Consider the following 14,217-nt stretch of genomic DNA (forward strand, 5'->3'; position numbering starts at 1 on the left):
TGGAAGACGCTGGGCTTCAGGCCACCCGTCAAGCAAAGCAGAAGCAGGCAAAGGGTGTCAAAGTAAGACTTTAGGGACCACCTACTCTGGGTCCTAGCAGGGCCCCAGCAGGACACAGGGGCCTGGGAAGAGCCCTTTTTACCTTGAGCCCTCTTCCTCGGCTCTGGGTCTTGCTCCCACACCCCCGCAATTTCTCTCTGGGGAAGTCCTAAAGCCAGGGTTGGTTGGAAGTCTGTAAAATGGGGGCCCTAATCTGGACAGCTGCGACAGTGGCCCCGCTTTGGAGAGGGTGGGTCAACGGATCAGGTTAGAAACCCCCTCCTTCTTTCCAGGACGACCCCTTTCTGCGCCAGGAGGCGGGAGACTGCGCTGCTTGGAGCATCCCGAGCTTTCTCTTCCGATCCGGACCAGATAAACCCTCCGACGCGGAACGCAGCGCGCTCTCTTTGCCCTGAATTTCCTTCCCTCCAGCTACCCTGGGCGTCCCCCCAAACCCGGGCCCCCTCCCCAGCTTGGAGAGCGCCCCCCACATCCTGCACCCCCGAAAAACTCCCCCCGCCCCGCACTCCCGCCTCGATTCCCATCCGTGCCTCCTTCCACCAGGGACACGCCCTCTCCCGCACCCAGCCACGCACACGAACTGGACTCTCCCTTCTCTACCGCCCTCTACCGCCTCCTGGAACCCTCCCCGTCGGACCCTTCCCCATTCTTCAGGACTCCAGATCGGCTCGACTGCAAGGTGGGGGTGGGAGGGAGCACCTTTTCCCCTACTTTGGGGGACTGCTCCATCCTTAGCATTTCCCCCCCTACGCCTGACTTCCAATTGCCTCGCGCCCTGGCCGCCGCCCCGGGATTGCGCAGCCCGCACCTCTCTTGGCCGCCCGCCCCCTCCCCATCCCCGGCTTCCAGCCCTGTGGGCGCCCTCCCGCCGCTCGGAGCCTCCCATCTGGGGCGCGATCCCACCCCTCCCCTGTCCCCCCGCCCCCAGGTGCCGGCGATCGCGGGGTCCCCCGGGGAGCGCTCCCCGCTGCGCCCGGCCCGCGCTCCTTTGTGCGGCCGGTGCGCGCGCTGCGTCAAGGCTGCCGCCGCCACACTCACGCACTCACCGCGCTCAATTAACCCCCGGGAGCGGCAGGAAGGGAGGCGGCGAGCGGGAGGAGGGAGCCCAATCGCGCGGCGCCCCCGCCCCGGCCCCGCGCGGCGCCGCCTCCGCCATTGCTGTGAGCAGGAGCGGGCGACGCGGAGGCTCGGAACGCGGCCGGAGCCCAGACTTGCCGGAGCCGGGCGTGGGGTGAGTGCGGCCGGTGGGACCGCGGGGCGCCCGGGCTGGACCCTCCTGGCCCGGGAGCCGGGTCCAGGGCCGCGCATCACCCCTAGGTGGGAGGGACGGGGTAGGGGGTGGTCTCCGGGCAGGTCTCCGGCGCAGCGGCGCCAGAACCGGGGAGGCGTCTAGACCTCGCTGGCAGGGGCGGCGCCCCCTCCGCCGCGGCTGTGTGCCCCTGCACTCGGCTCTTTTGTCCAGCCGGTGGGAGTCCGTAAATACACCGCGCCCGCCCCTCACCCCTAGAGCCGCGACCTCTGCATCCTCACGACCCTTCCCCGGAGACCAGGCAGGGGGCCGGAGAGCTCGCCGACGCCCGGGACAGCGGGTGGGTCCGGCTCGCAGTGACTCCCGCCCGGCCCTCGCTCCGCAGGCTGGCAGCCTCGGGTCCCCCGGAACCATGGTGAAGTTGGGGAACAATTTCGCGGAGAAGGGCACCAAGCAGCCGCTGCTGGAGGATGGCTTCGACACCATCCCCCTGATGACGCCCCTCGATGTCAATCAGCTGCAGTTCCCGCCCCCGGATAAGGTGAGAGGCCCCCTCCCACCCCGGCACCCCGCACGGCCGGGTGCGCACCTCCAAATCTCGGGTGGCGGCCGAAACAAAAGGATCGCGCCGCGTGTGCGCTGGGGACGGGCTTGGGCGGGGTGGAGGACGCGCCTCGGGGGACCACGTACCCGCGAGGGATTCTGGAGCCGGCGGTCTGCGCCCCCCATCACCCCACCCTCCGCGCCCCGCCTTAGATGACAGCTTCGTACTGACCCAGGAACTGCGCGGTCCGGGAAAGATCCTTTCTTAATTTTCATGGGACCCTGATCCGAGAGAGGTCCCTGGCCCCTCCGCCGCCAGCCCAGCTCTGCGCCTGCCCGCCCCGGAGTAACAGGGGCTCTGCTTCGGGGGTGAGCCCAGGAGCGGCTCGGTTGCCTCTAGCGCCTTCCCGGGTGGTGCAGTTTCCGATTTGCCCCCTTGCAGTGGGGAGGCCCCTCTCCTTGGCCAGATGGACCCTCCCTGGGGGCCTCCTCCTCTCCCCCCGTCACAGACACACCGGTGGTGGCTGCGGCAGGATGCGCGCTCCTTCGCCGCCACCTTCCTCTCTTTGTTCCTTTTGTGAAAATCTCCAAATAAGCTGAACACTCGCGCTCCTCCGTGTTAGTGTAACTGGGGACAGCCAGCCATTCATCATCCTCTCCTGGAAATGGGATTTTTGTGTGTGTGCGCTGAATTTAAAGAATCCCCTCTTTTTTAAAATACAGCTTGCAGTCGAGCAGCTTTCTGTCCCTTAAGAGCAGTCTTTTCAAGAGTTAATGCTTAGAAAACGTTTAAAAGCCTAGACAACTGTGTCGTGAAACAGAGACCTAAAATTGGGCATTCGCATCCTTTCTGCCTGCCTTGCTGCTCTTTAGAAGTCACCCCAGCCACCAGGAAGCGCCCTCTCTTCCCCGAAGCGTGCTGGCATTTCTTGTTTGGTTCAACGCCTGGCAGGGCGGTTCTGACTCAGGACTTGTCCTTTATTCCAGCCTGTTGGTGATGGTGGGTGACCGGGCAGGGGTGGGGATGGGGGGGAATATCCCTGCCATGGATCCATCCTCTCTGGAGGATTCCTTTATTCACATGGTGGGCCCTTTGATAGGCTTACTTAGCTCCTCAAAGTGGTTCTGATCCCCCCAACTCTGTGTTTGGGTAGGTAGGCAGCGGGGCAGGGGCTGGAGGGAGGCTGAAGCAAGTGTTTCATTTCAAGGAAATGGATCAACTGATTTCGACTGTGCACCTGGGCCATGTGGGACCACTCTGGGGCACTGATGGTCCAAAAGAGGCTTTGAGGGAGGGGCAGGGCTGCCTGAGGCCTTGGTTCTCACCTCCCTTTTCCTGCGTAGGTTTCAGGCTGGCCCGGTTAGCACAGCCTGGCACCCCCATCCCCACCTTCCCTTCCTGCCTTAGCCCAGGAGCCATGGCAGCAAGTGCCAGGAGCACAGCGTGCCTGGGCAGCACCGCTGTCAGACGCTCCCCTCCTCTCAGCCTCCTCTCGCGTCCTGAGTCTGTTCTATTTTGGAAGCATCTGGCACACAGTTGGCTTCTAGTAGGGAGGAGGTTTCAGGCAGGTATGAAGTCTTGACCAACCCGCTGGGCCGTCCAGGAGCAGGCTTGTCGTTGAGTCACTCAGTCATGTCCGACTCTTTGTGACCCCTTGGACTGCAGCACGCCAGGCTTCCCTGTCCTTTGCTATCTCCTGGAGTTTGCTCACAGTCATGTTCATTGAGTCGGGGATGCCATCCAATCATCTCATCCTCTGCCACCCCTTTCTCCTGCCTTCTATCTTTGCCAACATCAGAGTCTTTTCTAATGAGTCGGCTCTGCACATCAGGTGGCCAAAATATTGGAGTAACCTAGGCTGCTCTGAAAAATGATGAATCTCCCATCCCTGTGATGCTCCCAGCTGGAGATTCTAGCAGGAAGTGATGGTTGGGTCAGAAGATTTCTAAGGTCACAGATGAAGAAACCGAGTCTCCGAGAGTTTACAGGACATGCTCAAGGTCATTCAGCTGAAGGCCACCACTCTCCAGGATTGAAGATCCAGCACGACCTCTTGCTTTGCCCTCTTGGAACCAGACCGTGCTCACACGGGATGTCTCTTAACCCCAACAGTGGCACCGTGTTGCTCCCAGCCCAGGTTCAGGGAGGTGATGTCACCTATCCCAGAGGACACGTGTCTGAGGGCAGATAGTGCAGATAGGGCTGTCAATGGACTGTGTGCTGTGTGCCGAGGTTCTGGAGCTGCGACAGTGCGGGTAGTCACAGAGCTGGCAGCCGCGTCAGGGCCAGTCTCCGCTGACGTGTGTTGAATGCTTATTATGCAGCAAGCCCTTGTCTGTGTGATTTACAGCTTTCACTTCCTTTCATGTTGTTGACATTAGATGGTAACCACCACTGTTGCCCCATTTTACAGATGTGGAAATGGAGGCACTGAGAGTAAGGAACTTGCCTTAGGTCAGCCTTGTAGTGGCAGAGGCAGGCTGAATCTGGGCCGATGGGCTACTGAGCAGGTCCCCCCCGGGCTGAGGGTCCCATGGATTCCCTCCTCCTCGCAGTAGCCCAGCCAGATGGGCCTTGCTCCCATTTCACAGGCCAGGGCACTGAGGTTCCAAGTGGCCATGGGTGTGCTCAGGGTCACACCTGAGCTCGTCAGGTATAGTTGGGGTTCGAGGATGGCAAGGTTAGGCCCTAGTGCTGCCCTGGAGATGGGTGCCCCTGGACTGGGCACGCAGGCTGTCAGGCTGGGCAGAGGAGAGCTGCATGCAACGGAAGGGAGGGAGAGGGAGCCAAGGGTGTGCTTACAAGCGATGTGGCCCTTGGATGGGTTTTCCAGTGTCACGAGGCGTGAGCCAGTTTCTCCCTGAGGCTGGGTCCAGTGTCACGGCTCAGTGTGGGATCCCCGCAGTCTCCCGAGTCCTTGTTCTGCCCTGGGTCCCAGCATCATGCAAGGCAGTCTGTCCCACCCAGTGAAGGGCGCTGCCACTTGGGTGAGGAAGCGGGTTGGCAGCGGGGGGCTGGTTCTCTGCAGTCCAACAGATACTTCTTGGCTCCTGCTCTGGGGTGGGGGTGGGCGTTTGGGGATTAGAGACGTGTAGCCCCTGGATACCTCACTGCCTCATCAAGTGGGGACAGAGAAGGAAACAGTCCCAGAAACAGGGTATCAGGAGGGCAGTAAATGATGCAGAGAGGCTGAGGGTGGAGGCTGCAAGGCTGGGTTAGGGTTCATCTGAAGCTGGTGGGGGTGATGGGAAAAGGTTTGCCCTAGGCAAAGATAGAGCACGTTTGACTGGTTGGAAAAACATCTCCTGCTTCACAGTGGAGAGTGGAAGGGTAACAAGGAAGGAGACCCATTAAGTATGCAGGAGGGGTAAGAGACACAGGATCAATCCCTGGGTTGGAAAGATCCCCTGGAGTAGGAAGTGGTCAACCCACTTCAGTATTCTTGCCTGGAGAATCCCATGGACGGAGGAGCCTGGTGGGCTACAGTCCATGGGGTCTCAAAGAGTTGAACATAGCTAAAGCGACTGAGCATGCAGAGACAGGGAAGAGAGGAGGATGGCGGGGGTGAGACAGAGAGACTCCCCAAAAGTGATTTGCCTGAAGGCTGGCTTCTTGCTCCTTCCTAATCCTGGAGGGAAATAGTGCACTTGAATCTTCTTATTTTACCCCTGGTAGCATATAAAAAATAAATGTATTCTTTCTTCCCACCACCCAGACCATGAAGCTCTGGGCAGTGATCAGTCAGTTTAGTCTCTCAGTCGTGTCTGACTCTTTGTGACCCCACGAACTGCAGCACGCCAGGCCTCCCTGTCTATCACCAACTCCTGAAGCTTGCTCAAACCCATGCCCATCGAGTCAGTGATGCCATCCAACCATCTCATCCTCTGTCATCCCCTTCTCCTCCTGCCCTCAATCTTTCCCAGCATCAGGGTCTTTCCCAATGAGTCAGTTCTTCGCATCAGGTGGACAAAGTATTGGAGCTTCAGCTTCAGCATCAGTCCTTCCAATGAATATTCAGGACTGATCTCCTTTAGGATGGACTGGTTGGATCTCCTTGCAGTCCAAGGGACTCTCAGGAGTCTTCCCCAAGCACCGCAGTGAAGGGAGTTCACTGTGAAGGGAGCACCAGATAAGGAGGCGGGAGCCCCAGGTGCTGGGGGAGCACTGCATTAGGCGTCTGGGGCCCTGCTGACCCCTAATAGGCCTGCTGCTTACTAGCTCCGTGGCCTTGGCTTCGGAACTTAACTTCTCTGCCTCTCTGCTGTCATATTTCCCTCCTGGTGCTGCTCTCAGGATTATCAGTGGGTAATTTCTCTGCTAGTCTTGGCACAGAGGAGAGTTGTAATAAGTGGTGACTGTACTCATTCTTCTTGTGAAATACTTCCTGGCAAAATGGTGACTTTGAACACTAACATCCGCCCCCCCACCCCAACCTGTCCTCTTTGGACAGGTGTGTTGGAATGCATGTGACCATTCTCTTGACTGTTTTCTTCTGTTTCCTGAACAAGGTGGTTGTGAAAACTAAGACTGAATATGAACCTGACCGCAAGAAAGGCAAAGTGCGTCCTCCCAAGATAGCAGAGTTCACGGTCAGCATCACCGAGGGCGTCACCGAGAGGTTCAAGGTGAGTGGCCCTGGAGACAGGTGAGATGCTGCTTTTGCCCCCAGGACGGGTCCACTGAGCTCCAGAGATGACCTGTGGAATGATGGGAACAGAATGAGACACTAATGTGGGCTGACCCCAGATATGCAAAATTGACCTTGTGGTCAATTTAAAATTAAAATTTTTAATTTCTTCTTTCTTTTCTTTATCTTCAGAAAATGATCATTATTACCAAGTTTTAATAATAGGGACAACCCACTCCTCAACTTTCTTCTAGGCAGAGGTATATATGGCTTCCTGGGTAGCTCAAACAGTAAAGAATCTGCCTGCAATGCGAGAGGCCTGGGTTCGATCCATGAGTCTGGAAGATCCCATGGAGAAGGGAATGGGAACCCGCTCCGGTATTCTTCCATGGACAGAGGAGCCTGGGGGTCTACAGTCCATGGGGTCATAAAGAATTGGACACGACTGAGCAGCTAACACTTTATAAATAGTAAAATCTTTACCTTAAGTGCAGAAAAGAGGCAAAGAACAACAAAAAGGCAACCATTGCCCTTAGTTGGTGCAAGACCCAGTCTGAGCCTTTGCATTGCAGGCTCACCTGAGCATCCCTCCCCAGGGGGTCAGTACTCTGCATGTAACCTGTTTTGCAGATGGAGAAGTTGAGACACAGGCATCACAGCTGTCCCTCGCAGGCCAGGAGTCAGAGGTGGTCCACTCTGGAGCCCTTGTGTTCACACCCCTCCTCTCACCGTCCTTCACAGGATGTGGACGTGTGGGGCCCGGCCGGCTCTGTACACAGGTTGCTGGAAGTGCTCACTTTGGGGAAAGAAACTTTGCTCCAGACCATTCTTCAGGGAGAGACAGCTACTGAGAGGGTCAGGGTTCCAGCCAAGCCTGGGGACAAAGCCTTCTCCACTGAGTCTGTGTGGCCTCTGAGGGTGGAAGCAGCTGTGATGGTTGAGGAACAAGTTAGGGTATTGATATTCTGGAAACTTTGTTTCTTTCACAAGCATGAAAGATGGTAAAATGGAGGCCCTCACCTAGATTCAAAGGAATGATTTAGGAGACATAAAACATAAGTCACGCAGGCCCTGAAGAGTGGCCTTGACTGGCCACTCTGGTTGTCACCCACGTGGATGTGTGAGCAGTGTCTTTATGCTGGGTGCATAGAACCTGCCCACCCCCATGCGCTGCAGTTTTCCAAAGCCCCTTTGTATATTGCATCATGTTTTATCTCCCTGTCAACCCTGTGAACTGGTTACGAGATAAAAGTCAACTCCAAAGGAGGGAGTGGCTTTGTGGGGTGATTGGGTATGCCAGGACATAATCTGGCTTTAAATCATCCTTCCCATCGCTTGGTGCTGCCTTCCTGGGCTAGAGGGAAACCAGCCAGGGGCCTGCCTGAAAACCGTTCAGCAGGTCCCATCAGAGTCGCCGTGTCTTTTGTGTCTGTGGGGGTGTTTACTTGTGTGTCCGCTCATCTAATCCTATCAGCCTTCCCAGAGAAGCAAGTACCATTAGTGCAACTCATTTTACAGATGGAGAAGTTGAGGCACAGACAGGCCTGTGTCTGTGGTTTCTGCTGGTGCCCAGGAGGGTGTCTAGGTGGAGATGCTCTTCTGGTGGTTGGGTCCTGGTGTGGTGGTTCATCTGTGTTGCGACGTTCATGGGGGACCAGGTCAGACTGACCTAAGGTCACCATCTCTCTCCTGCTCTGGCGGCTGCTTGGCATGTGCCTCTTCTCAGGCCACTTGCTCAGCCCGTCCTGTCCACACCTGGGGCTCAGCCCTTGGCTGAGGCAGAGGTGACCTCATTTTCAATGTCATGATAACCGTCACCATCTGGATCTCTGAGCATGGCTGGGTTTGCTATCCCTGCTTTGAACCCTGCCTCTTCTGGCCCTGGCATTTTGTGTCCCTACAAGGCGGTATGCTTTGTGGCCCTTGAACGACCATCCCTTCACCTGTGAGCTGCCTGCAGGCTCTGACCCCACCTCTGGGCTCCTTCGCTTGTGCCTTTCACTCACCTGATGCAGGCCCACAGGTCCCTTATTTAAGGCGTGGATGACACACCAGAGCCTCCAGGGCTCTCAGCCACGGCTGGGCCTTTGTGTGGTTACCAGGCTCCGGTTGCCAAGAACCTGGGCCCAGAAGATCGGTGCCATCCCAGGGGGTGGGCTGCGGTGGCAGAGGTCCTGCTTTCTCTGCCTCTACCTCCCGGGGATGTCTAAGAGGTGTTGTCCACAGTTGGCGCTCAGCGGAGTTTTTTGCACTGCAGTGGCCTGTTTCCCCAGTTCTGTGTGTAAACCAGGCATGTCTGTACACTTAGATCTGTGGCTTCCCTGTGACTCATGGCCATCCTGAAGGGAGCGTCGTAGCCCCTTTTGCAGCTGAGGTTATTGAGTCCCAGGAGGTCACCAGGGGCTGGGGTCCTCCCCACGACTCTCTGCCTCTGAGTCCAACGCCCTTCTAGCACACCTCCTGTCACACATACCACTCCATGAGCCCTGCTTTCAATTCCTAGACCTGGTTCCCCTTCTGTCACTTTCCAGTGCCAGCTCAGATATCACCTCTGCTGTGAAGCCTCCTGGGATTAACCTCACCCTCCTGGTGGTTCCACTGCCCTTTCTAACGAGGCAATGACAGCCTCTCACAGTAATGGAGTGCTCCCAGGAGCCAGACTCTGGGTCAAGCTCGTTATGTTTATGATCTCATTTTATAGTCAGAAACCTCAGGGGGCAGGCACTGTTATTATCTGCGTTTTGCAGTTGAGGGGGAATCGAGGTAGAAATCTTGAACCTGAGCAGCCTGTTCTTGGCTGTAACACCTGAGGTCCAGGTGGCTTCTCCTGAAGGACACATTTGCACAGGATGCTCTGAGCCCCAGGTGACCCATGTGCTGCTGGACTGACTCGCTTCTAAGAAGCCTTTTCCTTTGTTGATTCAGAACCCTTCCCAGTGCCTGCTGCCCCATGGCCTCCGTCCGAACACCGGTCACCCTCCTTTCCAGCAGCCTTCAGAAAAGGGGGGGCCCAATGTACCTTGAGTCCTCCCCATGTGAGCCTTGGGTTTGAGCTTTTTATGTTGTGGTGCCCTTTCCCTGGCCCATGCTTCTCTTTGGGTGTGAGGTCTGTGACCTGGTGTCCTGGTGAATGGGGTGAGTCTGTCCAGTTATTAAGCAGGGGTGACCTGAGTTGGTGACCTGGGGGAGGTGGCTGGTGTGTAGTGCCCCCGAGCCACCATCAGGCAGGGTGGAGGTGCGGGGCTCTGGGTGCAGACAGAACTTTCCAGCCCCTCCGTGTCAGGCAGGAGAGGAGCTCCCCGATGCCCTCCGTCTGGTGCTGGACACTCATGGTGACAGCTCTGTAAGTCGGGGTGACAGACCAGGCTGCCGGCCCCGAGTGATGGAGGCTTGGTGAAATTTCCAGGGACCCTGGCTTGTTGGGTACCTTTGATGGTAGCTCCCCAAGAAGCCCCTCTCTGGGCCAGGTCGGGGTGTGAGTCCTTTATAGATGATCATGCAGTCAGCAGGTGACGTGCCCAGGGTCCCACAGTTAGTGTGAAGCGACCTGGCCAGCTTGACCCAGAGGCCTGTGGTCCCAGCTCGCTCAGCTGAATGACCTGTATCCTGTACACTTCCTGCTTTTGCCTCCAAACAGGAAGCAGGTGTAGCCGGTTCCCTGCCCACCTGCCGTGGGGGTCTGGGTGCAGAATGTAGCCTCCAGGTGTGGTCTGGGGCCACCTGTGTTGGAATCACCTGAGGTTTGATTGTAGCAGCGGGACCTTGGACCCTGGGGGTATTGTAACAACCTCTCCAGATGATTCTTTTGGGTTTATGACCTTTTGTGGGTAGGGCTGCTTTCTAGCACGTGGGCAGGGCAGGCTCAAGAAAGCAGGTGCCTTTTGAAGATGCTGAGGGTTTTAGCCCTTCTAGAATGTTCTCTCGGCCTTTTTTCCTGCCCACTTATGTTTCTCGCATCTCTGAATGCACGCAGACAGTGAGGCATGCTTCTCTGGTGGGTGGTGTCAGCTGGCTGAGGGCAGGGGGCTCTCTTTTGGAAAACTGGGGTGCATGTGGGCAGCAGAGAGGAGGACCTGCAGGCCCGCCCCCGCCCCCTGCCGAGGGCCAGTCACGGCTCTCCTGGGATAGAACGTCTTTCTTGTCCTGCTGGTGACCGGGCAGCTTCCATGTGGCTCCCCAGCTCAGCTGTCCCTTCATTCTTTCCGGCCCCATGTGTGAAGGGCCAGAATGAAACCATGCCTTTCAGCCGTCGAAGCAACAAGTAAATGACACGGCCCCCTTTTGTCTGTAACTTGTGTTGTTCAGGAGCGGGAGGCCGCCGCTCTGAGCCTCATCTTTATATGCCTTTGGATGGCATCCTTGCGACGAGATGTCTTTTTGGATGTTGCTTTATGATTATCACCCGGGGATTAATCTCTTGGCTACGAGGTTGCTAGGCTGGTTGCTAGGTAACCGCTGGCTGGGGAGAGGGTTTTCTGAGGCTCCTCCACACGGGGATTGCTGGATGAGCCACCCAGCGATGGCCCAAAGTCTAGGCTTCCGAAGAGGTTGGTGTCAACAAGGAAAGTGGTCGCTTAATTAATTGGAGATGTGTTTATGCCGAGAATAAACACGGGCCTGAGATGTTTCTCAAATGAACTAAACCTAAACACTGTTTTAATTGCGCGGTCCTGCTCACCCATGCAGAGCAGCGGGTCACGGTGTTCTGTGGGCTTCTGGAGGGTGGAGGGGCCGTAATGAGGCAGATTAAAGGAAGGTTTCTGCTTGCAGCTGCCGTGATGGAGGGCTGTTGACGCCTCTGACATCCACACGCGTTCTCCTTGCAAGTTCAGGGTTCGGGTGGACAGGCTGCACCCCGGCCCTGCTGCCACGTTGCCTTTGGGCCTTTAAGAGATTCCAAGGTCAGCCTCGCCCAGATGGCGCAGGGCTGGGAGAAAGTCCTGGGAGGAGAGACTGGATGTGTTTGTATGGGCCCTGTGTGCTGCCCTGGGGAGTCCTTTGGCCTTCTGTCCACAAATGAATCTGTGGGTAGGGACTTCCCTGGTGGTCCAGCGGTTAAGACTGTGCACTCCCAAATGCAGGGGCAGTGGGGGTGGGGAGGCGGGCGGTTAGATCCCTGGTTTGGCAAATAAGATCCTGCATGCCACACTGCGTGACCAAAACATACAAAAAAACAAACCAAATGAATCTGTGGGTGGTTTGTATCTTTTCTCGCATCCTTAATGACCTTGAGCTTCCTGTGCCGTCAGTCAGTCTGTTTTTCCACCCTCTCCAATAATCCCCTGGTGTGCTTCAGGATGCATTTGTTAAATATTTATGAATGGCGACACCGGTTCCTTGGCACTCACCGGTGGGGGCGGTCTTCACGAGGTGGCACTGGGGATCCTAGGAATACTTCAGCAGCTTCAGCACCCTGTCACCTTCAGCAGAGTGTCAGGTGGGGTTCCCCTGCCCTGTTTTGCGGTTTCCTGGCCCAGCTGTACAGTGGGGGCTTCACCCAGAATCGAATAATTAAGTGGATTGAGTCATCTGGGGGGTGTGTGTCTGTGTGTTCACTTTGTGTGGGTTACCTAAAATACTTAAGTGCTGTAAATGCTTGAAGATGTCAGGATTCATCTTATGTTTCCAAGAATTTTTTTTTTTAAACTGCATTACTCAGCAGAAAAGCACATTTCTCTGCCCTGCCCCGCCGCCCCCCCCCCCCCCCCAGCCCCAAGGGTGGGAGGGCAGAGATAGCAGAGCCAGAATGACCCAGCTACCATCGACCCAGTGCTGCCTGCCTGCGTTCTTACTGTCTTCAAAGTTGATCTTCTGTCCTGGTTTTGAAGGTGGGGAATTAAGGTCAGAGAGGAGCCCCGCCCAAGGTCAGCCAGCTAACTAGGGGGTAGCAGTGGGATTCAGACCCACGTCCACCTGACACACAGCCTGCCAAGCTCTGATTTCCGTAGCGGCAGCTATGTGGGGTTCATGGGGTGACTCTGCCTTGCTGCAGATGCCCTAGTTCCCACCCCAGTTGAGCAGCGACCCCTGGGAGGGCTCCCAACAGGCGAGGAGACCCCAGCCAGAAAGAGCAGGTGGGAACACAGCAAAGTCAAATGCGCTTCAAGCTCCTCGTCTGTGAAATAGGGTGAACTGCCAGTTCCCAGCTCGTGGTGAACATTTAGAGAACTGGTACAGGGGCCAGGGCCTTGTGAGTAGCGTGGCTATAGTATTAATGGCCCAGAGTGGGACACTTTTGGGAGTGGCAATGGACCCTGTGCATTTGGGATGCTGGGGCAGGAACCGTTGCCAGGATTGTCCCAAGTAGGTAAACTTCACCCTGAGACCCATAGCCTATTTGCTGTCCATTCCTGGCTGTTCTTTCCAGAACACACCCCTGGAACCCCTCTCTGGTCTCTGGGGTAAGGCTGCTCTGGCTTGGCGTTCCCATCTGTCTCTCTAGGACCCTTGCCATAACCTGGCCCCCTGTCTCTGCTTCCTCCCACCCCACCTTTATTTGGAGCAAACTGTGTTGGAAGGACCGATGCTGAAGCTCAAGCTCCAATACTTTGGCCACCTAATGTGAATAACTGACTCATTTGAAAAGACCCTGATGCTGGGAAAGATTGAAGGCAGGAGGAGAAGGGGATGACAGAGGATGAGATGGTTGGATGGCATCACCAACTTGATGGACATGAGTTTGAGCAGGTTCCAGGAGTTGGTGATGGACAGGGAAGCCTGGCATGCTGCAGTCCATGGAGTCGCAAAGGACACGACTGAGTGACTGAACTGATACATAATATAAAATTTGCAATTTTAAAGTGTTCAATTTAGTGACATTTATTACATTCACAGTGTTGTCCAACCATCACCACTATCTCCTTTCAGAACATTTTCAGTCACCTCCAGGGGAGACCCCATACCCACTGGCAGTTAATCCCCGATTCCCCCTGCCCTTAGCTCTAAGCAATCACTCATTTCTTTTGTGTCTCTGTGGATTTTCCTATTCTGGACACTTCATAGAAATGGAATCATACAATAAGTGGTGCACATTGTGTTTATCTCTTCATCTGTTGATGGACATTTTGTTGTTCCCACCTTTTGGTTAAGTGTGAATAGTGCTGGAATGAACATTCATGTACAAGTTTCTGTTTGAGCACCTGTTTTGCGTCATCTTGAGTTTGTACCCAGGAGTGGAATTGCTGGTTCATGTGTTGATTTTTTGTTTAACATACTGAAGAATTGCTGTTTTCCACGGTAGCTGCACCGATTTACATTCCTGTCCGCAGTGCACAAGGTTTTTACTTTATATTCTCACCAACGATCGTTATTTATTTTTATTGTAGCCATTCTAGTAGGTGTGAGGTGGTATCTCATTGTGGCTTTCGTTTACATTTCCTCACAGTGGATAATGATGTTGAATCGCTCTTCCTGTACCTTAGCTATTTGTTTATCTTCTTTGGAGTGATGTATGTTCAAGTCCTTTTCCATTTTTAATTGGGTTGTTTGTCTTTCTGTTGTTGAGTTGTAAGAGTTTTTTATATATACTCTGGATACTAGATCCTTACCAGATGTATCATTTGCAGATATTTTCTGCCATTTTTGGGGTCGTCTCATCATTTTCTCACCCATGTTCTTTAATGCACAAATTTTTAAAATTTCAGTCAAGTACAGGTTATTTTTATTTTTGTTGATTGTGCTTTTGGTGTCATATCTAAGACATCATTGCCAAATCCAGGGTCATAAAGATTTACCTCT

General features: G+C 55.3%; 1 protein-coding gene across 2 annotated transcripts in view; it reads left to right on the plus strand.

The window, feature by feature from the left end:
* The first annotated feature begins 632 nt into the window (after positions 1–632).
* NSG1 (neuronal vesicle trafficking associated 1) overlaps positions 633–14,217 on the plus strand; it is a 33,294-nt gene continuing 19,709 nt past the window's right edge. Inside the window, exons 1-3 of one of the 2 annotated variants that reach the window (XM_061145527.1) lie at positions 633–739; positions 1,695–1,850; positions 6,362–6,478. In XM_061145527.1, the coding sequence (XP_061001510.1) occupies positions 1,722–1,850; positions 6,362–6,478 (246 nt within the window). In that variant the 5' untranslated portion in view covers positions 633–739; positions 1,695–1,721. Of the gene's footprint in view, positions 740–1,199; positions 1,292–1,694; positions 1,851–6,361; positions 6,479–14,217 lie in introns of those variants that run through there. The other variant, XM_061145526.1, reaches the window with a different exon arrangement.

Source organism: Dama dama, chromosome 6 (genome assembly GCF_033118175.1).
Source record: "Dama dama isolate Ldn47 chromosome 6, ASM3311817v1, whole genome shotgun sequence".
Lineage (NCBI taxonomy): Eukaryota > Metazoa > Chordata > Mammalia > Artiodactyla > Cervidae > Dama > Dama dama.